Source organism: Nesoenas mayeri (genome assembly GCF_963082525.1).
Source record: "Nesoenas mayeri genome assembly, chromosome: 1".
In the NCBI taxonomy this organism is placed as follows: Eukaryota; Metazoa; Chordata; class Aves; order Columbiformes; family Columbidae; genus Nesoenas; species Nesoenas mayeri.
The window spans coordinates 201,987,991-202,015,334 of NC_137541.1; the positions used below are offsets into that span (position 1 = coordinate 201,987,991).

General features: G+C 37.4%; 1 protein-coding gene across 6 annotated transcripts in view; it reads right to left on the minus strand.

The window, feature by feature from the left end:
* The window catches only part of CEP295 (centrosomal protein 295), a 43,329-nt gene that overhangs the window by 4,665 nt on the left and 11,320 nt on the right, over positions 1 to 27,344 (minus strand). For 5 of the 6 annotated variants that reach the window (XR_013923193.1, XR_013923194.1, XM_080358158.1 and 2 more), the window contains exons 6-23: positions 26,882 to 26,995; positions 25,352 to 25,492; positions 24,066 to 24,249; positions 22,116 to 22,307; positions 20,280 to 20,504; positions 18,571 to 18,677; positions 16,839 to 17,051; positions 15,927 to 16,024; positions 14,714 to 15,800; positions 13,603 to 13,774; positions 13,312 to 13,464; positions 8,189 to 8,295; positions 7,266 to 7,404; positions 5,484 to 5,717; positions 3,984 to 4,141; positions 3,589 to 3,745; positions 1,001 to 1,641; positions 68 to 241 (exon numbers count right to left, since the gene is read on the minus strand). Coding sequence is in view for 4 of the 6 variants with exons in the window: in XM_080358158.1 (XP_080214284.1) it covers positions 68 to 241; positions 1,001 to 1,641; positions 3,589 to 3,745; positions 3,984 to 4,141; positions 5,484 to 5,717; positions 7,266 to 7,404; positions 8,189 to 8,295; positions 13,312 to 13,464; positions 13,603 to 13,774; positions 14,714 to 15,800; positions 15,927 to 16,024; positions 16,839 to 17,051; positions 18,571 to 18,677; positions 20,280 to 20,504; positions 22,116 to 22,307; positions 24,066 to 24,249; positions 25,352 to 25,492; positions 26,882 to 26,995 (4,296 nt within the window). In the remaining 2 variants the exon portion in view is untranslated. The remainder of the gene's footprint in view (positions 1 to 67; positions 242 to 1,000; positions 1,642 to 3,588; positions 3,746 to 3,983; positions 4,142 to 5,483; positions 5,718 to 7,265; positions 7,405 to 8,188; positions 8,296 to 13,311; positions 13,465 to 13,602; positions 13,775 to 14,713; positions 15,801 to 15,926; positions 16,025 to 16,838; positions 17,052 to 18,570; positions 18,678 to 20,279; positions 20,505 to 22,115; positions 22,308 to 24,065; positions 24,250 to 25,351; positions 25,493 to 26,881; positions 26,996 to 27,344) is intronic. The other variant, XM_080358159.1, reaches the window with a different exon arrangement.

Below are 27,344 nucleotides of genomic sequence, written 5' to 3' on the forward strand. Positions count from 1 at the left end.
CTACCGTGGGGCCTCTCCTTCTAGCATTAACTTAAAAGTACAATTACATTAGATAAGAAAGACTCACCTCAGTAAAAACATTAAAAGCAGGCTGATCCACACGTGCTGCTTTATTGATTCCATCCTCTTTAATTTTCTCTTGGTTAGTATGTTCAATGTCTGATTCTGCCAGACTGATGTCATTTGAGGCTATCAGAGTGAGCTCAGATTCTTCCAGAATACCACACCCTGACTCAGTCTCCTGGAAAATAAATTATACAAGACATCACTATAAAAAATAATATATATATCACTATTTCCAGCAATAGGAACAGCTGCTATCTTATCAAAAGAGGAGGCTCATCCAACACGTAGAAGAAAGAAAATTCATACCCACGCTATAAATGAAATGCAGAAAGAACACTTTGCTGAGGTATTGAGGTGTGCAAACCCTGGAACCTGAGTCCAATGCAAAGTATTTTATCTACCAGCGTTAAAACCCAAAAACAAATAACCAAAAGCAAGCAAACAACAACAAAAACTCCACCTCTCCTTCACTCACCTCAAGTTTAAATTACTTAGCTCCAGAGCAACCCTTTTTTTTTTTTTTGCTTTAAAGCTACATCAAAGCTGTTTCCTCGAGTTTCGTTATGCTCTGGTTCAATTACTTACCTCCTTCAGGCTTCTAAATGGGGAGGGGCTGTTCAGTAAGTAACTGTGCCAGGTAGCACAGCCACGTGTTATCGTGACTGATGCTGAGGGAAATGCAATAGAGACGCTACAGCTCCTCCAGCAACCATGGGAACTCCAGCTCAGTTTAGCTACTGCTAATTACTGCAGTGCTACCATCTGAAAGAAGCAGTATGGCACAAGTCCAGGAAACATGCAGGTCTTAGACTAGAATTGTAAGAATCAACATTTGCCAGGCTTTCAGATAGTAAAGGGCTTAGTGCGATAACAATAAAACCTAAACAACAAAAAAACCTGCACAGATTACTGCTTTGGCAAATTTCTAACTCACCCAGACTGGAATAGGACACGAGCTTCTGGGCACAGATTTAGAATGTTCTTCATGTCTTCCCAGGAAAGAACCATTCTGTTGTATGGCAGCCTGTAAATGGATGTCCGTGTCTTCCAAGCTGGTTCCTCTGGGAATCCCTGAAGCTTTTTTTACTTCTGGAAAACCTTGATCTGGCTCCTTTACATTTGTATTGCACTGAGAATCCAGTTCCACAGCTTTATTTGCTTCATGTACATGAACTGGTTTTTCAGGCAGTTTCACATACTTCTTATCAAATGCCTCCACAGGTAACTTTTCAGAATTCACAGTCTCTTGTGATAAGCGTTTAGGGAAAGTTTCATCCACTGTACCTGGTGGAGCATCCAGCAGATAAAATGATTTCTGCTCTTCCAGTGGATTCAGACTTTCATTTTGCTGATCTTCCATGGAACACTGGAGATTAATATGTTCCATATTTTTTGTCAGTTCTTCATATTCTCTGGCAGATGAAATGCAGTTCTCATTGCCCCATTTTTTAATTCCAGAGGTTTGTTCCAAAGATCTCTGGAACACAGCATGGAGGTCCACTGGCTGATCAGCACTCTGACAGTGGGCACTCGGGGTAGATTCCAATTGCAGTGGGTGAAAAGAGTCTTCAGAACCTGTTTCAAAGAGGATCAAGTCAAAATTCCAGCTAACACAACAGAATTCCAGCTTTTAAAAGCCTGTCCATAATGAAAAATTTTAGTAGTGTATAATAAGAAGTCCAGCAACTAGGAAGAAACATTTTATTTAAGAAAAGTCAAAGTTTCTTCTAGTGTAATACCATTAACAGTACATAAAACAATTGCTTCACTGTATACAAAACAACTTCAAGAAACAACACTTTTTATTTTTCCTTCTTAGAATATGTTTAGGGACAGACTTTTCTATGCTAATGACAACTACATTGTAAGTCAATGGATTTTACAATTTATACTCTGTCAATGAAAGCCCTTTGGGTCACCTTTTGGGACAAAGTCTCTAAACAAGGAAGGAAACAATCTAAACCACCATTATTACTTGGGCATAAACTTGTTAAAAGTAGAAGGAAACATCTGAATTGGAACAATGATTGTTGTTTCTGTAAGCTACAATATTGCACCCTCAATTATCTTTCCCTTAGACTCTACACATACACAGCAAGATTTCTTTCCCAGAAGAGGCTGGGAAACAAAATCAGGTATCAACATTTTAACTACTGGAGAAGCATTTCAGCCAAACAAGGGTTGCTTGTTATTTCTTCCCTCTTTTAAAGCACAAGAGTAATAGAATAATTGGTTCAGGCTTATAAAAACATGTAAGAGATGGGGAGATTTTGTAGTTACAGTTAAATCACAAAGATTGTTTCTGTAAGCAATATAGAAATAGAATGGTTTGAAGTTAGAAGGGAGTTTCCTAAATCCTATTTGCTGTGACCACAGGCAGTCTCAAAGTGTAAACCTCTTGTGGCACCTCTTGTGGCACTTACTACCTTTTTTTTGGTACCAGCATCTGCCAGCTAAAGGGAAAGAGAACTAAAATGGACACAGAACAGCTGCTTGCAGCTTTAACGATAAATTGTGTGTGTTTCCAAAAATTATACGTGTATACATATATATATGCAAAAAACAACGATAATTGACCAGGAACATTTACATTATAAATACATCTATTACTTAAAATATTGTGCTGTGTTTCCTCTTTCTGTTGGTGCATGTTAAAATGATGAAACATCTGATTCTTGGTAAATAAGAGCTGCAGAAATATTTAGACTACTACGAGATGCATATGGAACTTGAGATTGGTCTTCTTGCTTAGAATACATGAAATATCAACTTAATTTAAATTCAACTGCAAAACATTAAAAAATACTTTTCCTGCTATAACCTGCAGTTAAAGCAGCATTAATCTAGTAAATTAATTACTACATTGTAACACAAAAGTTTATTCCCTCCTTTCTCTTTCCCCCCTTTATTTTGTAGATAAAGCAGTTCTATAATCAGATCAAATATCTCAACACGCAGTACATAATGACTACTGGTGTGACTTAACAGTGGAAAACAAAAATTCAATGACTTGTTGAAAAACACAATGTATCATAGAAAAAGTAATACAGAGAGATTCTAACCCCTATACCTCAAAAATTTTTCATTAATTTATGGAACTTCCTTAATTTTCTCAAATTTAAAAAATTACAGACATGCATCAACAAATATTTGGAAAAGTACCTAGGCTGACAGTTTCAGCCAGAGTTGATATTTCTTCACTAGCATCAGAATTACTGCACAAGCAATAAGAAACCCAATATCAATTAAAATGACATGAATATACAGGCCTGCTTTTGTATTAAAGTCATAACTGCTGAGAAAATAAAGAACTCCATGAAATTTAGGAGTTCCACCCATTAAGTGTGGTGGAGAAGACAGTGTGTGAGAGCAGCAGCAGAGTTAAGACATTCGAAGTAGAGCTGATAGATAAGTGAAGGTTCTTGCCCAGTTTCAACACAGCAAATCCACTTCAAGGGTTTGTATTTACATGCTGGGAATGGGTTGATTGGGAAATCATTGATCTGACTGTACTGTACGTACCTAGAGTAGAATGCTCTTTAACAGACTCTTCTGCTGTAACATTTGGCCTGTTTGTTTCAAGAGCAGAAGGCAGACTGCCGCTTTCTATGTTCAGACCGGAGTTGCTCAATTCTACAAATGCAGACATGTCTTGGCTTTTTGTTGAAAGTTTTGAAGTCTAGTGACAAAGAAAATAATCTTGACTTAAGATTCATTTTCTCAGAAATATGAAGGTTAAAAGTTAAAGGTAATATTTGATTTTTAGATCACATTTCTGCTATAATCAGCATAACTACTTCCAGTTCTAAGTACATCAAAGATTATTACTGTGTTTCTTCTAAACAGATGACAGTATAGGGATTATACATTTAAATCTTAAGCCAAAGTATTCCTCCATCAGAGATTTTCTGTAGTACCTTGCTAAGTTCTCTACTGTCTTGCAAAATTCTGTATTGAGAACTGGAAGATGATGAACTATCCAAGTCAAGACTTGGCTCCAAAGGCTGAAAGAGCTGGTGATGAAAGTTCAGCAAATGTCTCTGTGTTTCAAGAAAATCAAGTTCAGCTGCCCGAGCTGTAAGAAAAGCAGTTATTTTAAAAACAAACAGCCACCCCTTAACATCCTCCCCTCAAAAAAACAATGGACATATCACACCTTGCTTTTATATGCAGTAAATAAAACATATGGAATTCTGCAAGTATACAAATACTAGCTTGTAAAAATTAAAAAAATAAACAAAAACCCCACTATGATATCAAATTCTTTCACCCTGAAACAATGCAAGTACAAAAAAGCAGCAAGGAAGTGCTACGCCACTGTTGCTTCTTTTTTTTAATGAAAAGCTAAAATCCATAAGCTGTCAGTTCAGCACTTGTGAGACTCAGAAGTTCTGTGGGCTTCCCAGTACAAAACACCCAGCGACACAGTGAAGCAAGTCCAGTGAAGAGCTACAAGGAAGATTAAAGGAAAGATGAAGCACATGATGTTCAAAGACACAAGTTTGTTAATCTTAAGAAAGGGCTTCGGGGTGTGGGAGAAGAGCACAGAAATCTCTGCTGTGTGCTGCATACTAAGAGACCATACAGAGGAGATGCAGTCAGTCTGCTTGAATGTGCTCAGTGAAAGAAAAAGATAAGGGACGCAAGATGGAACACAGGAAATTCTGGTTAAATACAATTGAAAAAAAGGGAGAAAAAAATAAAAAAGTTGTTAAAACATCGCCTCTGTCCTTGGAGATATTCAGAAGTTGCCTGGACAGGGTCTTAAGCAACCTCGTCTAAGTTGGCTCTGCTGTGAGCAGGAAAGAGAATTTGGATCTAGAAATGGTCTAGATTAATTCTCTGATTCCAGGTTTTCAAATATTCCAGGAGGAAGCAGTTCAAATTAAAATACTAGGGCTATCTTTGTGACAGCTAATAAAGATGTTCTTCTTTTCATGAATCATTACAGTTTTCTAGAGAGCACAGAACTCCCACCAGTCTGGCAATCAGTGTTTCATCAACATGTGACCTTGCGTGAATAACAAAGTATTAAATATTACTGACTCTACCTTCCTGAAGCAAAAGTTGTGCATAAATAAGTGATAAAATTGGCACAGATAACAAACAGCCTGGCCATGGTAGCAGGAAGGTGCACAGAACAAGACTATGATCAGGAAGATACCCGATCAGACTGTTTTGGGGTTTTTTTGCACTATATTATGTTGTGTGGACATTTACATAAAGCAAAGCATGAAGAACATCAAAGCAAAGTTCTCGCATGAAGAACATCAAAGCAAAGTTCTCACATGTAGAATCCTTACTGACTTTAAAACATAAGCTGAATCTAAATAATATAAACTAACACATAACATCAAATAAGCTCCTCCTCATTCTGTGATGAGAGTGCAGCTCAAAAATTCTCTAAAGGCAAATACCTTGAAAACATGTATTGTCCTCTGAGCCAGAGTCCAAGTCTCCAGTATGTTTCCCCAGCCCCTGCTGTCTCTGATTTCCTTTATAATGATACACCTCTCCGTCAGGCAATCGAGTTCCAGATGCTCCAGACAAATTCTCTTGCCTCTGCCGCACAGTAAAAGGCAGCGAGGAGTTCCAAGGATGTCTTGCTGTTTCTCTCAAAATTCTGTTTTCCATACTATCAGAAGGCAATCCTGAAATAGTAAGATAAATGTTCACAGTTTTGCATACAAACCACTTACAAGAAATCATCTGAAAAGACACTGCTCAATATCCTGAAATATTTGTAAAGAGCTCTGGGGTTTCGTTTCTTCAACTGTTTCCTGTCAATGCTCCCACAAACTGTACCTCAAATCTCCACAAATACAAGCTGATAATATCTAATTAGGTAGCAGTCAGTACAGCTTAGCACTTTTAGGGTATGTAGACTTAGGAAAGACTAAAACAATAACATCAGTAAAGAATACATACTGTTATTTTATACTAGCTAATGTATTTTCCTTTCATATCACATATAATTTTGACAATCCTTTAATGTGAGATAATCCTTATCCCTTGCATTTCTTTATGACATTGGGCAATAGTTTCATTCCTGCATAAATCGAAATTGCCTAATACTAAAACAAGAAATCTGAGGGAATCAAGGACACCCAAATGGGTTTCCTAGTTAGCGCACGAACCCCTCTTTGTCTGTACGCCTGCAGCAGAATCGCACAAAGCCATCAGAAAAAGTCATTACTAAGAACCAAGTGTATAGTGAAGATAAAACTAGACTTGAAAAACTTATTCATGTAGCTGAGTAACCAAAACCTTTGGTATTTTTCTTCCACAACTAAAAAGAATTAGAAAAGCTACTATCAATCTTAGAATTTGCCTTAGCTTTCTTATGTCAATAAAACACAGATTTGTCACATGAGTTATGAAGTTTATTACTCAAAATACCACTTAGCAGTTTAGAACATTAGGGCTAAAATAAAGCCTGAGATTTCGGTGCCTCAAAAACTGTAATCTTCAAAAATTGATTTATTAATATGGACTAACTCATATACATGTGGTTATTTACAAGATCAGATGTGTCAGATTAACACAATATTAAGTCTTATAGTATATAAATCCACGGGTCACTATCATTTCCCATGTTCACAAGTGAAAATGTCAGTATATAGAGAAGCAACTACTTATTTATTATAAAGGAATTATTTTTAGTTTTAAGAAAAAGTAACTTAAAAGCAAGAGGTAGAGTGCAAGCAAAAAATATGAACAGATATCTTCCAGAAAACTATTAAAACTCAATATGGCATTCAAATGACATTTTTGCAAATATGTTATTAAGAAATAGTATGGTGACAAGCACGTATTGGTACAATTCTCTTAACAGCAAGACAACAATCACAGCTCTATAACAATCTATGATATGTATCAGTTTATCATTTGGGGATTATTTTTTTAATTTGCCACTTGAAAAAACTGCGAGTGTTCGAGTTGCTTAATAGAATTCAAAATACCCTTGTCCAAAGCTGAGAGATTATAAGGTTAAATTATTATAAAAGTAAAAACATCATGAGGCCATAATGAGGTATTTTGGTTACACTCAACTCTAAGACATATTAGTCATTCTTAAGTGAGGTTCCACATTAGCCTGTTTCAGAATAACGTATGTCCAGTGAGTTAGACCCATTCTGCTATAAAGAAAATACCTAATTTTCCTTTCACAAGAACAACAACAAAAACCAAACACCTACCAGTATCACCAGGGCTTACACCCAACATTTCACTAGTCGAAAGGGTTCCAGTGGAAATTGTTGAAGATAAGTCACAGGGTTTTCCTTTCATGAAAGCCTCTGAACCTAAGGGCGTGGATTCTACTTCAGAAAGTACTTCCTAGGATGAAATAACACACCTGTTACCACATATCTGGATGTCCATAATTATAGCTTTACAACCACACATTTTGCTCTGAGCTCAGTTCAAGTGTAGAAGCCTTCATGTGTTTGCACAGTCAGGCAAATACAGATTCATCATTGCTCAGTACAGAACACTCACACCCAATGGCCCAGACACATCACCCCCCAAACACCCCCCAACACACACACACACACACACACACACACACAATTATAAAGCCTCTCAGAACTGCATACAAATCATGACACCTGGAAGATTGTCTTATCTTCTGGTGGTCAGATTTGGCTATTTCTCATCACAGACCCACTTCTACTAATTGTGGATCTCAGAGGGACATAAATGGAATACATGAAAAACTCAGGAATTTTACATGTACTTGCAAGACTGAGCCTTTTACATACAAAAACAAAACAAAACAAAATATCCTAAAATATTATCTTCCTTAAATGTGAGGTAAGCTGTACAAAGTCACAAAACATAGAATGAGGGTTCTTGTACTTCCAAATTTTGAAGGATTAGATGTGAACATTTCTTCCCAAACTCCAAGTTAAACCCTGTGTCCTGGCAGCAAAGAGGAGCAGCAGAGTCCTGAGGCAATACAGCCAGTAGTTCCATTGCAGAGATCACCTCTCTTTACTTAGTGTTTGTTGTACTGTTGCCTATAAATTACTGCAATCAGTCTTAGCCACCCAATATGGGATAGAAAGATTTCTTCACAAAATAAAAAGTGAATTTATATGGTTATTTTGAGATGACTAACCGTATTATTGAGCTTGGATGATAGTCCAGAACGCGTTGTAACTCCCTCTTCAATTTCAGCAGCAAGAACTGGTGAATCTTGAACCACGTGAGAATCCTGGGACTGGGCTGAACACAAATGTAACAGAAGCAATAAGGAACAGAAAACCACTTTCTATTATAGTTCATGGTTTGCAATTTGTTTTGAGCACCAGATGGCAGCAATACTCTGCTGCTCCTGTTCTCACTAATAGGGCACCAATTTGCACATCTTTACCACTTTCTTCTCACCTGCAACACAATTTCTGCTCCACTGTACCACCAATTTAATTGGTAACCAGCAGTTCTCCTTGACCAGCTTTCGTGAAATGTCTTAACTAGCATGACAGCTCTCTGCAGAGCAAGCAGAAGCTAGAAATCCATGCTTTGGCTTTGCAGAATGAAACATGGCTTTGCTAGAGTTACTACAACCATTTAATTGAGGTGGGACGAATCTTTTGTCCTCTACTATTACAATGATTACAAAGAAAAACAGACATTCTATAATAAGATGTCAAGGTTTAAGGCAAGGTAGCAAACCAGGACAAAGGAGATGAGAAAAATCAGAATCAATGAATTAATTATTAATTAATTAATAATTAATTATAGCCTGACTACTACAACAGAACTGAATCACCTTTGCCATAATGCTCTTACACATAAAAATAAGTAAGATCAGTATCTATACAAAAGCACCACCACTACAGCAGCACCCAAAAAATGCGATTGCTGTATTCAGTGCTGACAAGCACCTTCGAAGTGTGACAGTTCTAAGATTGTAAATTAACTGCCAAACAAACAATTCTAAAATAACTATTCTTATTTCCAGTAATAATTTTCAAGAAAGAAGTGCTAAATATCAAACTGAAATTAAACAGTACAAGTTCAGTGGGTGTGTTTTCTCCCAATTATACAAGGGCTGCTGGTGACAGAGACATTTCAAGCTCCCAGCATTTGTAAGGCTCTATACTTAAGCAGATACCGTAACATTTTGTGAATCCTAACACTAGTTTGTAACCTGTATAAATTGAAACTCAGTGTCTCACTGGGAGATGGAGTACAGTTGTTCCATTTACTTTACTATACAAAAAAAGGGGGGAAGAGATTTACCAGTGAGGCAATATCAGTAAAGTATCTATATGATGTGATATTTATGTATCTGAATCCATATGAAACATTTAGAAACTCATTTCAGGGAAGGGAAAACAAAACAAAACAATCTAAGGTTTTCTATAGCTGCTATCATCCAGTAGTCTTCTAGGAGAAAGTAAAAGACATGGAAGGAAATAGATCGAAAATATGCTTATTGGGGTTAAAAGAAACTATATTATTACATTAAATGCTAACTGATTGATCTCAAAATAAATGGTAAAGAAATTCTCAAATGGCTTATTTCCTCTCCACTCACAAATTCTCCAGAAAGTTCTAGCAGGCTTGATCCTGATCATTTATGACATTTTGATTGGTAACCGAATGGAGTCGTTGGCAAGAGAATTTGCAAATAATATGAAGGGTGGAAGAATGGTAGAGAAACACAATATCTCGGACTCCTGCAGAGCTGGGTCTGTTAACTCTGTTCCAATATAGATAAAACTATAAATCTAAGAGCACAGAACACTGGTTTCCAATCCCTTTTCTATATGTATGTGACAAAGATCTTTGGGTTGACAGGAAAGATAACTTCTAAGGTTTGAGTAGAACAAGGTGGGACCAAGGTGGCAACAAGCTCCTTGGCTGGATGTGGCAGTTGTGAGACACAGCAGAAGTTTTGCTCTTTTTCTTTGGAGTAGCGTATAGGAGACAGAGCATCCTGAAAATGAACAAGGCCTTGAAGAAAATTCCTTGAACCAGCATGAAAACTGCAATCATATCATCTCTTGGTATTTAAATATCTCCATAGGAGGAAAGAGAAATGCACAATCCAACAGATTTCTAAACTCAAAGAAAGTAATAATAAGAAGCAGTGGCTAGAAATGTCTGTTAGACATTTAGAAACTGGAAATAAACCATTTATTTCATAACTTGGTAAAAAATAAAATGCTGGAACAAACTACTGAAGAATTCTCCATTTCCTAGTACCTTTACATAAGATTATTTTTCTGAAAGAAATGATTGTACTTTCTACAAAATACCAGTGTGACAGGTAGTAATTTAAGATACATATGAGATGAGACTGAAGCATTTAATACTCTCTTGTATATAAATTCTACGGAGAGCTATGCTACAAGTTTTTCATTATAATACTGTAATAACCTGCGCTGTTCTTGTGATATTAATATAAGGAATGAACAGTAGCAATTTCATGCTATAAACCAAATTATTTAATTAAAAATACAACATGCTCATATCTCATGACTTTCTCACATTAATATCCTTTATCCTTTGGTGTCTCATAAAGGAGGGGTTTTTATTCTTCTCTCCTTTCTCCAAAATAATAGTGCTGCACAGCCTTCCTGTTACAAAGATACTGCTGATAGTTTTGGCAGTTGAACTGCTCAGAAGGACAATCCTCTTAAAAACATAATCACAGAAAGCTTTGGTTTTTTTTAATAAATAGAGATGTTCACATGAAGTTTTCTAATCCTCTTATATAAATCATTTCACTGTTCATATACAATACTCACTAATGTAAAAAGCACTACACTAAGATATTTCATATGAATTGGTTAATGATCTAGCAAAGATTCTATAATTTAGTCAGAAAAATACAAGCCTTTTCTCCAAATGTTGTTAAAAAAGAGAAAATTATTTAATGATAAATTAAGTTTAGATATAGATATATTTCAAAAAGCATATTCTGAGAATTAAATGAAGCAGTTGAAAGATAATGAGCTTACATGCAGATATTGAAAACAAATTTCTAGTAAATACTGATTGAATTGAAAAGGATGTCTCAACATAAACTAAATGAAAAGTTATCTTAAGATTTGGAGCAGTGGTGACATTTCTAGCAAACTCAGGAGAAGCACACTGCATATTGCACATCAAGATGCACATACAAGGCAGCAAAGTTGCTGGAAACTCCTTTGCAGATCTAGTAATATATTTATTTTAAATGGCTACTAAAAACTGTACTGGGCCACAAAATGCTGACATCTTGCAATGAGCTTCAAATTGCTTTAGTTGAGGTTTCACAAACTTTGTGTAACAAGTCAGGCACAGCATTTTCAATGATAGCAACAATAAACTGCATTTCAATCTGCAGGAAATTTGAAGAAAAGCAAGTGCATTATAACTGAAAGTACTGGAGCCTTTCAGTTAACATTATTCCAAGACCAGAGAGAAACGGTGAATTTGTAAAGGCAGGGAAAAAACAGTAGGAATTAAAAACCTTGACATCCACTTGTTAGTCCAATCTCTAGAAAAACTTCTTAACCCACTTGCTCTGTTTACTTAAGACTAATCACCTTTGTCCTTTTATAAGGCAGTCAGGCTACCCATAACATGCTTAGCAGGCTTCAACAATCTTGTAAGAAAATTATTTTGAACATTCACAAACCACATTATAAGAAAAACAGGTGGGTTTTTTTTTCATAAGGAAAACAATTTGGTTTAATTTATGGATCTGACTTTGCGACATATGGACACAGCTCATCCTCAAAGGTGTGATGTCTAATACAAACTCTTCACAGATGAACAGAAAAGATCAGAATTAAAGTAATTCTTACATTACATCCACCTCAAATCCTCTGTTCAGTTTTGGGCCCCTCACTCCAAGACAGACACTGAGGTGCTCTGAGTGCAGAGAAGGGCAACAAGGCTGGTGAGGGGTCTGGAGCACAAGTGTGATGAGGAGCGGCTGAGGGAACAGAAAAGGAGGCTGAGGGGAGACCTTATCACTGTCTGCAACTGCCTGAAAGGAGGTTGGAGCATGGAGGGGGTTGGTCTCTTCTCCTGAGCAGCAAATGATAGGACAAGAGGAAATGGCCTCAAGTTGTGCCAAAGGAGGTTTAGATTGGATATCAGGAAAAATGTATTCCAGGAAGGGCTTGTCAGGCATCAGAACAGGCTGCCCAGGGAAGTGGTGGAGTCACCATCCCTGCAGCTGCTTAATAAATACGTGTAGATGAGGTTCTTAGGGACATGGTTTAGTTGTGCACTTGGCAGTGTTACATTAATGGCTGAACTCAATAACCTCAAAGGTCTTTTCCAACCCAAACGATTCTATGATTCTACAATTGCACTATTTTTACTTCTGTCATAACAGACGATTCTTTCAAAGTTGTGTCTTGGAGCTAACACCCAGCCTTCTGTTTTTTAATCTCAACTGTATTTTTAAACAATTTCTTATACACACTCATCTTTCAGTGGACATTGATATTTGCAGCATGTCACCACCCCAGGGTTCTCTTTAAATAAACAGTGTGAATTCAAGGAACAGTGTGAATCCCAGGAATCACTGGGTACTGAATCAGGCACAGCCCTGGTCTGCTCAAACCAGGTTCCCACCTGACACAGCTGCAAACCCAAACACCCACATTAATTACTTTTCTTTTATGCAAAAATGTCTCATATCAACTGTTTGAATGAAGTATTTCATTATTTCATTATTTTGCTCAAGATGAATCAAGATGAATCTTGGAATTTTTTACAAAGAGTGTTTCATAATTGAAAAAAACTAAATATATGGTCTAAAAATTTCTGTGGAAACTTTATACTAAATCCGTATTTAAAAGATTTGACACTCATTTTCTTGGTATGCTCAAAACCTAAACCTGTAGACACATTCCATCAACTCCAGTTGTGCTCTTTACAATTCCTGTACAGTTGTCTACTAACATAGACCCTGCCCAACAGAAAAATCAACAGGGAACTTAAGTCATGGAATTCTGGTGAATTTTCTTTTCTTGGTGAATTTTTGTTTCAATTATATTTTTCTAGTCAAACACTGATGGGATAAGCTTGTTTCAACTATAACTCAATTTGCTAGTATATAAATTATACCTTATAAAAGGGAACAGTATCAGATATTATTTCATAATCAAGACTCTCAAATACTCTTCAGAAAATATTAGTTCCTCCAATCTGTAGTTCTCATGAACAGCAGTATTTATTATATATTTATAACCACATATATATATATATATACACACACACACACTTTACCTGCAAAAGAAATGTTGAAGCTCTTTGATGTGTCTACCTCTGGTATAACACTAAGTTCATGTTGTTCCAAATTGAGCCCTAACTTGACTTTTGTCACAGGTGGTTTGGAAGATCTCCATCTTCGTTCTCGCCAAAGAACATTCTCAGACTGTTCTGAAAAACAAAGTTTTGCATGTTTAAATTATATATACATATATGTGTGTGTGTATAAAGTTAACTTGGGGAGGTGGAAGAGAACTCCATCTCAGCAACAAAAAGAGAAAAATAATGAAAAATACTACACAGCCTTACCAGTTTGCTCAGCTGGACCGATGCACCGTGAAGTCATTTCACTTCTGTGAAATTTACTCCTGCCACAATTCTCTTGTTGGTAGTTTTCTGAGACTTGGAAAAAGTCAGTCCTGTTAATCCAGTCAGGCTTTTGTGCCTCTGTCGTTTCTTCATTTGTGCAGTTACGTCTCACCTTAGAGGGAAGGGGGAAGCAACTGTATATAATATTATATTTAAGCTCATTTATCAAACTAGCATTTTCTTGTGCGTGTATTCCATGCAGGACAACACTGAGCACTCTGCAGAAGCAGTTCAAATATGCAAGATATTGGACCGACTTGCTTAGCTTCCAAAAACATCTGGATATGTATGTATTTTATTCAGCTCTACAAACCTAATGTGCTAAAATATAATTGTTTACATTTTCAAGGCCTCTGTTAAATCACATCAGAATACTCAGCATTTTTAACAGGAACTATTCCTGAAAAGTCTGCTTTTAGTTTTCCAGCTCTTGAATTCAGGAATTTTAGCTGTTGGACTCAGACAACAGTTATTTTTCTAAGACGGCTTTTGGTTTTGATTTTGGGGTTTTTTTTAAAGGGCAAAAGGAGATTCTTCAGAAATTCAAAAGTAAACTTTGATTTTTCTTCTGCTATTCAAACCCATGCAAAATTACAAGTCGAGAGTGCAGCTGCCAAACCAATTTCCTAACACGTACACATAAAAAGACAAACTTTAAAAAATAATCTATTCAAAATGCTTACAATATCCTTTGAGGTACTGCTGAAGTATTTTTTATACAAGAGCCATTTTACACATACACATTTCTAGAGCTGAAGACAACTATACTTGCAGATATTTCAGACAATATAACTGTTTCAATAGACATTATGTTCAGAGACGAAGCACAGAAGTTCATACTACTTCTGTAGACCGAACAAAAGAGCACTCTTGGGGCTTACAGAAAAGAAACACTGATTACAAATCACAAATTCTAATTAAAATTTTCATCATGGTAAATCACCTAAAACTACCAACACTCCATGGGATACTTCGCTAATTGGTAGCATTCACTCCTAAGTTTGACTCACCTACTAGATGAGTCCCCATGCAAAGCATTTATAAAACTTACCTGCTTGTTCAGAAATCTTTTCAAAGCCTCTTGCTGTCTCTGCATCTGTTCCTTCAATTTATCTTGCTTCTCTAAAAGCAGTTGTTCTTGTATTTTCTGCCTAGAAAGAAGAGCTTCTCTTTGTGCATCAAGCTGCTCTTGCAATTCTTTCAAATACTTTCGCTGAGCTTGAATGCTTTCTGCTGAGGCCAACACTCTGTCCCTTAAATTCAGTATACCAGAATAGTTTAACAAAGCTGCATCTCCAGTTTTTGATAATGAGAATTCTTCAACACCTTGGGCTTTAGATTCTTCATGAGATAAAGTCACAGGTTGAGAAAGATTGAGAGGTTGTTCAAGGCTTGTTTTGATGGTGCTCCCTACAGATCCCTGCTGATAGGCCAAAGAATCTCCTGGGGCTGCCTGAACTAGAGGAGATCCCTTTGTTGATGGCATAGGGGGTGTCTTAAGCGGAGGCTCTTCTCCAGCTTCTGTCTCTGTTTGGTGGTTAGGCATATTCTGAGATGACTCTGCACAGTGCACTGTTTCTGAAGGCTCAAAGGAATCTTCTGCAGGCAAAACAAATGTAACATGTTGCGCTGATGCTTCTGGTTGTGTTCTTACTGCAGTGACATCTTTCATGACTAAACCTGAGGGCAGCTGGAACCGAGATGGTTCCCTGACATAACTACTGGAGGTTTCCAACATTCCCACTTGTTCCTGTGAAGGACAGCCACATGGCAAACGAAACTCTCCATGCTTCAATTTTGATTTTTCTAAAATCTGCACATGTCTACCAGGACAAACATTATATATTTGCTCTTCACGTTCCTGTGAGGATGTTTTTTCCAAAGTACGCAATGTTCCTGAAAGCACGGGCAGTGACTGTGCATGTTCTTGTCCCTGAACCTCTTCAGATGACTGGCACTGTGTTGGTTGTGCTCCTTGCCTCTGTGTAAGTGGTTCCGAGACAGGCTTTAAATTAATTGGTTTTGTTGCCACAGAGCTCGGAGGTGTTGCAGAAGTAAACAAGTATCTTCGCTTCAGTTTATTCTGATACTCCTGTAGATGATGTCTAGTTTCTTCATCAATGATCTGTCTGAGCAGCCTTAACAGAAGGAAAACATGAATATTTCTACAGTAATGCAAAGATAAACATCAATCTCAATAATCAAAGCAATTGAAATTATTTTGAAACAGGCAACTCAGACTCCCATTTCATAAAGGAATTTACCTATTTTGCTGTAGAAGGTACTGTTGATAATTACGAAGCCTCTGTAAACGGCTGTCTTCTCTAGTACTCCCCGTTTCTGATACAGTAGCATCTCCAGTCTAATAAAAATGAGATAATTTTAAATACACATATACAAATAACTCACAGAAAACTATTAAAGCAACAACCTTAAACTGTATGTTCTATCTCCTAAGTTTACAGAAGCCACTCTGTACCACTGTTTGAAGTCTGTGAGATTTCAGCCCGAGGCAATGAAGCTAAAGCAGTTTCTGGAGCAGATGGCCCACAGCTACGGTCTCCCTTGGCAAGTCGAGCACACACCGTCAAAGTCAATGGTGCTTACAGCAGCCTAGCTCAAAGAGGTAAATGTACCCAGGAGCAAACTCAGGGAGCAATGATCCAACAGATCTGCCTTTTCAAAGCAATCAGGTTCTCAGAAGAGTACAGGTTGTGCAAATGCTTCAAGATTTTAAAGAAAGATTACTTCAACATCTTCAATAAATTCCACTCCTTTAAGTAGCTGTTTGAGATGCAGACAGACAAAAACACAGAGGTGGGGTTTTTCTTGTCTTTTTTTCCCCCCCAAAGATTCTTTTTCTTCTTGAAAAAGGATGTGTGTACATGCATAACCATTACATGACTATAATCAGATTTTACTAACAGGTATTTTAAATAGATACGCTGCCCCAAGGACTATGCAAAAATAATCCAATATACAAAGTCCAGTGATATCGTATGAAATAAAAGCTTCCTCATTAGACAAAAGGAAGCTTTTATATGTATGAATGTCTGATTCACGGCCTAAGAAATAAAAATTGTCTGGACTGACAGAATTTAAAACTGGCAGATGGTGCTCTTGATGTTTATAATCCAGATAATTTAAACTACACAAGATTTTCTACAATTCTTTACCTCATGTTCCACTTTGTTCTGCTGATCTGTAGGAGGAATATTGTGGCTTCGTGCCAGTTGACCTTGGTCTTTCTCCTCTTTTTTTTTCTTAGCCTCCTCCAAACAGTTTTGCATTTGGATCTTCAGAAAAGCATCTTCCAAACATGCTTTCTCTTCTTCAATTTGTTTAAGCAAGGCCAGCTGTTCTTGTTTCTGTTGCTCAATTTGCTCATTCTGTTGAGAAGAAAAATGAGAGTGAATTTCCAGAACTGAATGACAAAGACCCCTCACAAACACCACCGTACACAAAACTTTGTTTCAAGTTACAATGCAAGTTTTATTACTTGTGACAGGCATTACTGAACTGTAAGAGGCCTTTAAAAAATGTTCCAAAGTTTGCAAGAATAATTTCCGTTTACTGGCTAGATACTTCTAATAGTACCTGGATCCATTTACTATTGCACTATTATCTCTTCTCAAATTAACAGAATGGATAAAATCAGAACCTAACGGTTCAAGATACATTATAATTTCCCAGGGACTGCAAAAGAAGTCCTTTTCTTAAATTGAATTCAGAAATCTATTTTGCATTTTATAGAGCTTTTCATCAAGAGTTCAATACATTTAAATGTTAATTCAAGCCTTCCAAAACTTCTGAAATAGCTAATAACCACTTTAAAAGAACTTAATAAACCTCTGAAGTGTATTGTTTATTTTTACTATCTTTCCATGTACCTATCAGTTACAAATCACTTAGAACCACACGTAGAAACAGCATATCTATTTTTAGAATGGAAATGAAGAAAAATTTCAAAGTACTGGCAATGATGAAATGGAAAAGAGTCTTTAATGAGACAGTCTGAATGGGGATGTCAGGAAGAGCAACCTGAGAAAAACCTCCACATGAGAACAGTCCAAGTGGAATAACAATATATTTACGTCTCGGCAAGTGCAAAGTGGGAGAAAATGAATGTTACAGAAAGTAATCACACTTTCACGGAAGATCTGATGCTTTTTTTTCCTAAAACATTATTATTATTTTGACTTTTTTTTTCCTGATTTTCTAAACTTTAACTATACAATTTAAGGCTGCACTAAGACACAATTTTCAACTTTCTTTTTCTTTTTTTTTTAATTGATAAACCACCACATAATAGCCGGTGGGTCTCTAAGGATACAACAAAAAAAATTATAATGGAATATATACATGACGCACATAATGAAATAATACACAGAGTTATTATTTTCTAAATACAATAAATGTAGCATTCTCATACACACTAAAGAACTTCTGAATTTGTTTCCTGGTTAATTAAAAAAACCAAACAACCCACAGAAACCAAAACAGTCAAGGTTTGTAAGTTTTTCCTGTCACTCTAAACACAATTCCACAGAACTTACACAGGGTTAGTAGAGTTTTCAGAGAGTTGTGTATTGTTGACTACATCCTCCCTAAAGCAAAGCTATTAATCTACAATTGAGATTCTTATTTAATCAGAGAATGGGATCCTTGTCTATAGCACCTGTTCCATTTTAAGAAACTGGGTTTTTCCACTCTATTCTAAATTCCAGCTCACTTTCGAAAAATTAATACAAAGAGTTGAAGTGTAGGAAAACTTGTAGTCAAGGTTTATTTGCTAAAAGTATGTTAAAAGGATCTATGGCTGCTTTATAACCTAAAGCATTTTAAAGTCTTTTGTAAATAATTTTTTTACATCGTAACTGAGATAGGAATAAACATACACACACTTACCTGCTTTTGTCTTGCCTGTTCCATTCTAATTTTAGCTGCTTGCTCTTGAGGATGAATTAGAACTGAATTTTCAGCTGTGACTGTATTTTCCAACGTTTCCACAGAGTCTAAAATACAAGTTATTTAACTGTAATTGTAGTCAGAAAGGGCCTTGGATCTTCTTTACATCCTGCTTTACAGCTTTGCAACCTCTCTGAACAAAATTAATAAGCTGCTCTTGAAAAGATTACCCCTGCCGTCCCACTACTCTGCCTGTCCTCCTAAGCTGGAAAATCAGGTTTTTGTATTATTTAAGCCCTTAATGGCCTTTTAGCACGTCTTTCTTGAGAATATAGTAACGTGTGGGGGACTGTGCTGGCTCTGTGGATTTCCTGATGGAGGATATGGGAACAAAGATTAGCCTTGAAGATATTAAGGTCTACCCGTGAGAAAGGGTAGAGGAGTAAAGGAGTATCCGGAGATATTAAGGCATACCTGTGAGAAAGAAGGGAGTAAAAGAGTAACATTGGCATTAGCAAAATTTGCCAATGATACATTACTATTGCAGCCTGTAAACAATAGCAAAAAGACACTGGAGCTGGTAAACACTATATAACAAAAGCATTTGTGGCTATAAATGGAGACTGCTGTTTGTACTTAAGAAGAATTTTGTCTATGTTGTTTGTCCATCCCAATTGCGACAGTAACGGCCCAGCTCCAGCAGGACAGGAGATTGCTTCTACCCAGATTACTTGGTAGCCTAATAGCAAGATCATCTTGAGGAATAAAAAAACCACACATTAACCTCTCAGAATAAAGAGGGTATAAAACTAACGCTCTCTGGGCAAATGATCTAACATTTGACTAATGCACAAAAAGCAACTTTTCATTGTGTACTACCAACCTAAAATAGCAGCATAGTTTCCCCAAAGGCATGTTTTCACTCATGCTGCACTCCCCAACCCCCAGCAATTATGCTGGTGTATCCATGTACATGATTGAACTATATGTCTTGATCTCATTTTAAAAAAACAAGCACCCTATATGAAAGCAATAAAAAAACCCAAACAAACACCACCACAACTTAATCACTTTAATAGACTTCAGAAACTCCACTTAGCATACAAGTTTACCAACTTCAGCACTAGCAAAGTCAAAACAGCACAAAGAATAGAAATGGAAAGCAACCCAAAAATGGTTTGGCCACCAAACAAATAGAACATCTAATTGCTATAAATTCCAGTTTTAAAAAGCAGCTTTTCAGAATGGTGCCTAGAAGCAGAAAAAAAGCCCCCACGATTTCAGATGTATCAGCTCATGCTTGTCTTGTGCATCTCCAGCTGTGAACCTTTGAAGCATCTGGCTTTTCCAGTTCAACGGGTACAGAATTTCAATGCCCAATTTCACACTGAGAATTCTGCTCCTGGAGACAAACGCCTATTAAACCATGGCAATATTGAGTGTGACTACAATTTGAGTGAGATTTAAAAGATACAAAGGTATTTTGGACAAGACCTTAATGGGCAAGTTGGACAGAAGAGGAGAAACCTTCTTTTTGTGGTTTCAACAAATCCACAAAGCATGGTCAGCAAAGATAGAAGAACTGTATTTTCTGGCAACATGACAAAATATAACTACTCAAAATTCATTAAACAGTTTTGTTACAGTCCACTCTTAAAAGTCTTTTTGCTCCTACACAAAAAAAACTGACGCAAGTATGTATTACGTACCTTTGGCTTGACCTACTGTATTCTTCTGTTGCTCACGGTTAAGTTCTGAATCACATAATGGTCTCTCTTCACTAGCAATTGTGCCTGATTCAATAGTCCCAATTTCACTTTGACTTTCTTTCTCACTTTTTGACGTCCACTCCTCTTTTTGGCTCCGAATCTTGTTCAGTAATTTCTTTAGGGCAAGTTTTGACTGAGGTTGGTGAGTTTTTACTTCTTCGTGATCTATAAAGAACATATTAATTTCCCAAAGCTCTTAACAGTATATCTTCACATCATTAAAAATTAAAAATCCCTCTTTTTTTTCTTAATTGCTTACACAGTTGGACAAATAGCTCAGATATATTATCAGTTTTTAAAAGTTTAACAATATTTTGTCTTACCTGAAAACACGCAGCAGTAATTTGGTTTTGCATGGTATAAAAGGAGGGCTAATTTAGTTGTAGTGTTTAGTGTCAGACTACTCCTGCTGCAGAAACAAGCAGCACTATCCCCCCCACCCGCCTGTGTGTTCTCGTTGGATTAGCACTGGCCACACAATGTGCAACAGACCAAAAATGGATTGTGCCTGCAAACGGCTGTGGCAGATTGGCCAAGCAGCAAAGATCATTAACACACTTCTTGTTCACATCATGTTATTCTATTCATGCCACAAGCAAAGAGTACACACACACACAGCTGTTGCAGCCTACTCACAATATGGAGCAACTCAAATCACAAATCTGAACTTAAAGGACATAGAATAATTAGACTTTCATACAAAGTCAAGCTTTAACTTGGAAATATTTCAAAACACAAAATGAAAAATATTTCGGTTGTGCTGGTTTAACTGAAAACTAGTAAGTTTTCCTTCATGCAGTTAGAAACCTTTCTTTTTTGTAGCTAGCACAGTCATTGTTTGGACTTAGTTTGAGAAAAAGAAGATAACACCCTGGGACAGAGTTAATGTTTTTAATTACTCTGGTTTGCGAGCGAAGAATGGTTCTGAGTGTTCTGCCCACAGGTGTGGGGCAGCAAGGGGAACATGGATGGGGCAGAGCTTGACTGACATCCAGAATGATCAATAAAAGTATTCCATCCCATTAGTGTCATGCTGCAAATTTAAGGAGAGTCAGGATCTCCCAGTTAGTTCTTCAGCCAAAGTCGGGAGAGAGAACTGTTTGGGGGAAATTACAGTCGGGAGTTTCTTTAGTTTGGGCTTATTGTCATTCTGCCATGTTGCAGAGGCCTCTGGGCCTTTCTGCCCTTTTTCTCTTTTATTTCTCTGGGATCTGCTGTTCAGGACCAGGTGCTGCTTCCTAGAACTGGCTGCTCAGTGCAGACGGAGTTCGTGAGGAATTGCATTGAGTATCTTATTTTATATTCTATTTCCATTTTATATATATTAGCAGTAGTAGTATATTCGTGTTATTTTGTTATTTTATTAAACTGTGTTTATCTCAATCCACGAGTTTCTCCCTTCTCTTTCGATTCTCTCTCCTATGCGGGGGGCAGGGGGAGTGAGTGAGCGGCTATCATTGTTATACTGCTAAACTGGGTTACACCACAACGTAAGTTCACATATCAACATCATCCCATAATTACAAAGGAATTATGGCTCCTAATAGTATATTAGAAAAAGAAGTCAAATTTTAATTTTTAAATTCATAATTGTTAGAGTATTATCACCCATGACAAACTTCATAAACCACTTGATACTGAAATACTTCATAGGCATTAAGAAATTTTAGTGCTTCAGACATTTTAGTCAATACTGAAATTAATTTATTTGAGATATTAAACTCTCCTACTATAAAACCCCAAAAGTTTGTTAAATGTAAAGTTTAAAAGCTTTACTTTCTGATTCATTGGGGACCTCCTCTTCCATCATCTGTCCTGATTCTTGCTGAGTATCACAAGCAGATTCTTGTTGAGTGTCACAGGCAGATTCCTGCTCCAAAGAGATATCAAGCTCATTATCTTGAGATCTGTCCAAAGGGGCTGGCAGAGGTTGTGGCTCAAACTGCAAAATCAGGTCTCCTTTCATTCCTAGTGAAAAACAAAACCACATAAGATGACCGACTGCAATAAAAAACAAACAACATTGTAAGACCACATTCATCATACAAATCCCTAAGACGTTCAGATATTAATAGCTTGTTTCACAACAGATTTAATATTTTCTTTCAAAATAGATGATTCAAAATTGTTTAAAACATTAGCCATCTATTAATTTAGAAATTCTACAGTGTTTTCCACTAGAGTATGCCATGTCTTTCAAAATAAAAGATTATGTGACAAAAGGCTCATCTTTATGCAAAAAGCAGCACACAGGAACAATTACATGCAGAAGGATCCAAAAAACTTCATCGGGGAAAAAGCCCATCCTGATCGGGCTGCTCACAGGGCTGTTACAGGATAGTGATTGATCCCAAGCTCCTGGAGTGAAATCCTAGGAGCCCAGCCAACAGGAGCTCTGCCACCATCACTGACCGAGGGCGTTACTGCCTACGAGGGGTGTGGGACACATCGTAAGATCCTCTTGGGATTGTATATCTATAGATATTTAGGAGAAGAACCAAAGGCAGGGAAAGGAAAAGATCAAGTTAGTCTGGAGAGGAACAAGTCTGAGGAAAAACATAAGAACAAGGGCATAAAAGAGACCAGTCAGTGTACCTGTCTGCTCATGCACTATGCCTAACTGTCCATCCTGTCCTCTCACTAAACTCCATTTCTAGCTGTTTTCCTCAGTGAGGAACCCTCTATTTTGTATGCATGTGTGTGTATGGATATAGAAGGGCCCAGCACCTGGAGTGAGGACCAAAAGTCACAGATGTACCCTGTGTCTAGAGCTCTGGCTAACAACTCCAGAGGCCAGAATTAGTGCCTATTATGTGGGTATGAGTACCAGAATGCAGTGGCTAGCAAATCACTAGCTGGACTAGCCAGTAAGAGGCTTAGGAGCTGGTATCAAGCAGGTGCAAGGCTGGACTGGATACTAAAGAGGTCAAGGGATCTGCAAATTGGCCAGGGGAGGGATCAGGAGATCAAAGCATCCAAGCCAGATACAGGGGAAACCATGGGGTCTCAGGATCAACAAAGAAAGCTGCCAGCACATCTGTGTGTGTCTCAGAGACAACTGGGGACAACGGGATCCAAAGTCAGCTACTCTGCAGACCAAGTACTTAAGGTCAGCTACTGCAGCAATCCATAGCATGTGTATGCCTGTGCATACGTTCACATACCCAACTGGGTCTGTGTACCAACAGCTGGAGTGGAGCCGCAGGTATTAGGGGTTCACACACCTAGGAGCCATCAACTGGGGACACTAAGGATCCAGGGCCTAAAGCCACTTAGGGATTGACCCCCAGCACGTATGTGTGCACACCAGTGCGTATGTGAGCACGCAATGTAACTTAGAAGGCTACAGGGTCCAGGATGAATTACTGGACAAACTGGGTGTCTAAGACCTGTTACTGGGTCTCCACAGTGTGACAGGTGGAGACCTGGGACACAGGGGACAGATACCAGGTAGACTTGAGTCTCTAAGACCAACTGCTGGAGGGCTCCATACTGTATACACAGATGTATATCTGTATATCCCACAGATATATATCTCACTAACAGGCCTTCATCCTGATCAGCCAGAGCAGTGAACAGGATGAGTACTGAGTATAGCAAAAGCCTGCTCGTTTGTGGGCCTGCTGAGAATTCACACACGACCTTGTTGGACTGGGCAACAGGCAACTGCAGCAGCCTCTCCTCTACCGGGCTACGAGGTTCAGCAATCTCCAACAAATTACTTACTCCTGTCTTCACTGTACATATCTTCAAACGCAAACTCCAGTTCTCTCTGCCATTCTTCTTTGATCTCCATGCGTTTGTATGCAGGCACAAAAAGCTGAGGTGGCATCTGCGCTACAGCCTGTCTTCTGCGCATCCGATCCATATTCTGCATTTGCTCGAGTTCTTTCAGTAGCCTTTCCCTGCCCTTCAAGTGTACGGCAGGTATAACATAAACATTTGGTGTTCACAATGAGACAGATAAAATATTTCCAACTTGGTTACCATGAAGTTTGTTTAATCCTTAATGTATAAAGTTAATTTTATTCTAGGGAGAGAGTGCTTCCTTGGGAGAACACTGTATCTGACCTTTAAACACAGGAGTCATCAATACTACACAGAAGATCTAATGTTAAATAAAGTATCAGGCTGTATTTCTGCAGGCCAACCTTCCTCAAGAGAATTAAATCTTTGTTTTAACAGGTAAATTAGTACCTCCTTTGGTAGGTTAGTTTTCTTAGTATGTACTTCAGCAGCTGCTACTTTTAAAGACAAGAACTAAATACTCTTGGCACACTACAATTATATATTAAAGCTATTGTAAAAAAGCTTTATTTGAAGTTTTTTTGGTTTTTTTTTGCTTGTTAACTTAAGGAGCATCAGTAATATTTCCACAGTTGCCCACCTTAGTTAGGTTACTCATTCAGGGTCAATCATATCTCAACTAAAAACAGGAGGCTTTTGCCATTTCTAGCCTCCAAAAATACTTGTGAAGGTAACAGACAATAGAATAAATTTCAGAGCATACCTCTATGTACAAAGACCTCTCTCAACAGTTCAGTTTTTACTTCTTAAAGGAAATAATTTCAATATTTTCAGACTTATACACTAACAGAACCTCAGTCTTTCAGTAAAAATTTTGAAAAGTTTTCAAAAAAAATAAACTTTTGCCCTCTGAATAATAAACCATTTTTCCCTGGAACCACAGAATCAACTCCAACTAAACCTGATGTGAAGAAGTAGAGCTTATTGCCTATTAAAATTTGGCCTTGATTATTTCCAGTTGATTAATAGCTGGTCAAACATTAAGCTAACAAAAATTAAAGGATGTTCTTCTAAAGGCTGGTCTTCATCTGTGTCCTTTCAGATCACCAAAACAAGCAAACCGAGTTTGATGGGTTTTAAATGCTCTGAAAACTCCATTTAGTCCACCAATTTTCCTCCTGTTATTCCTTTACTAACCAACTTCTTACAACTTACTTAACATTGGTCATTTTGACATTAAAAGCAGGCACAACCACTTTGCCTACCTGAGCCAAATGGACCTTCTTCAAGGCATGATTTCCTCTGAGATGGGCCTTTTCAAGCTGCTCTCTTCTCTCCCTCTCTGCCTCTCTGTGTAGTTCCTCCAAACGCTTCCCCACCTCTTCAGCAGCCAACCGAGCGTCTGGCTGGCAGGCAATCAATACTTTAGTCCATGAAGTTCTTTGTGGTAGTTGAAAGCATATTCACAACAAATAAATGAACAACCCTGCACAAAAGCACTTTAAAAAAAACAAAAAGGCATACAATGCCATATAAACACCCTTGAAGGTTCATAATTCTTGGTTGCCAAAAGGACCAAACTATATTTTTGATCTTTGGGAAAAAAAATAAATTACATATTCCATAAGCGTATGTGTCAAAGTGTTCTTGTTTCAAGCTGTACTAAGGACAATCACGTGTATGATTTGTTATAGTAGAATGGTTAATTTTCTTATAACATGAGGTAAAATTAATAATATAGTTGATATTACAGAGTGACTACTTCTATCCTCACAGTTTTGTTTTAGACAAGAGGGGGAAATAAATGTAGAAGTGTTTGCATACTCATTTGGGAAACCAGAAACAATCTGCTATTTTTAAATAAGAAAAATCTTACCAACACACGAAAATTAAAAAATACGTAAGAAAAAAAAATAAATCATTGCAAATAAGCAAGGCAAGAAAGGTTAACATTTTGGAATTTTCCATTACAAAGCTAAGCAAACTACAGCATTTCCTCTTACTGTTTAGGCCTAGTCCTTAAAATGTTATGAAAACTTAAAACTTCATGAATGAAAACTTCATTAATGCACTGAAGAAAATATTGACAAAAACTAATGTATTGAGAAAGCTTTTCTAGTCTAAAAGAGGCTGATCCAGAACAAGAACTTAGACTTGGTCTCATATCACCAATAAACCAAATATTGTTTGTTTCCAACAGCACTACCTTAATTCAAAAATCACCTCTAAAAGCTAAGCTCTTGCCCTGTCTCTCACTTTTCCACATCCTCTCCTTTTTCTGATCCGACTCTGGCTTTTGTCTGACTGTACTGTAAATGTGAGTACGATTTCCCATTTGGCAGAAATCTATTCATGATTCTTTTTCCCAAATTAGCCTTCTGCCATCTTGGCAAGGTGAACCCACTGACTGCATGAACAGATGAACAAAAATATGAGGTAAGTCTGGGACTACACAGCTAAAAGAGGAAAAAGCTGGATAACTGCAACTGTTAATTTAGCATCAGCTACAAGGTGGAAGATTTGGATGTCCTAACATTATGCCACTCTTGTGAATCTTGCAGAAGCCTGTTCATGTGGGAAAGACTCTCAGGTGTGACCCTGCAAGGGACTGAGCACATAACAGGTCATACAAGGTTCCCCATCTAAGAATCTAGTTAGGAAGATGTGTAATGGCTGCTTTATACAAGTTCATGTTTTTCAACAAGTTCTAGAAACCCAAATTGCTGATATCCAGACACTGTATGCAATATAAAGATATATGCAAGCATGTATCACAAACACTTGGAGCTAATCACCTGCTCTCCATCCACTTCTCTGTCCACATACGGTTCAGAAATATGGTAACGTGTAACAGAAAAGTTGCCAGTGCTATAGGGCTTCACTGCAGAAGTCTTTTTCACTTCAATATTCTAGGAAGAAAAGTACAAGTACAGCCATGTCAGAGAACAGCAAAGCAACTGAACAGAACATAAGTGATCTGTACAATTAAATTAGTATTAAGAGAAAGCCACTCCTGCAAATTCTCCCCTGAAAATATTGTTGTTTAAAACTTTACATACATTCAAGAATCAATAAATCACATCAGCACAAGGCAGATCTAGAGGGCTTAACAACTGAGAACATCTAACAGCCTAAGGCAAAATCCTCCACTCAAATTGACATTCATCAGAGATCTCTACCTGCATGTTTCAAAAGCATCAGTTTAATTCAAAAGCAAATGAGTTTAATGTACTAATACAAGTCCCACTTAAAACAGCT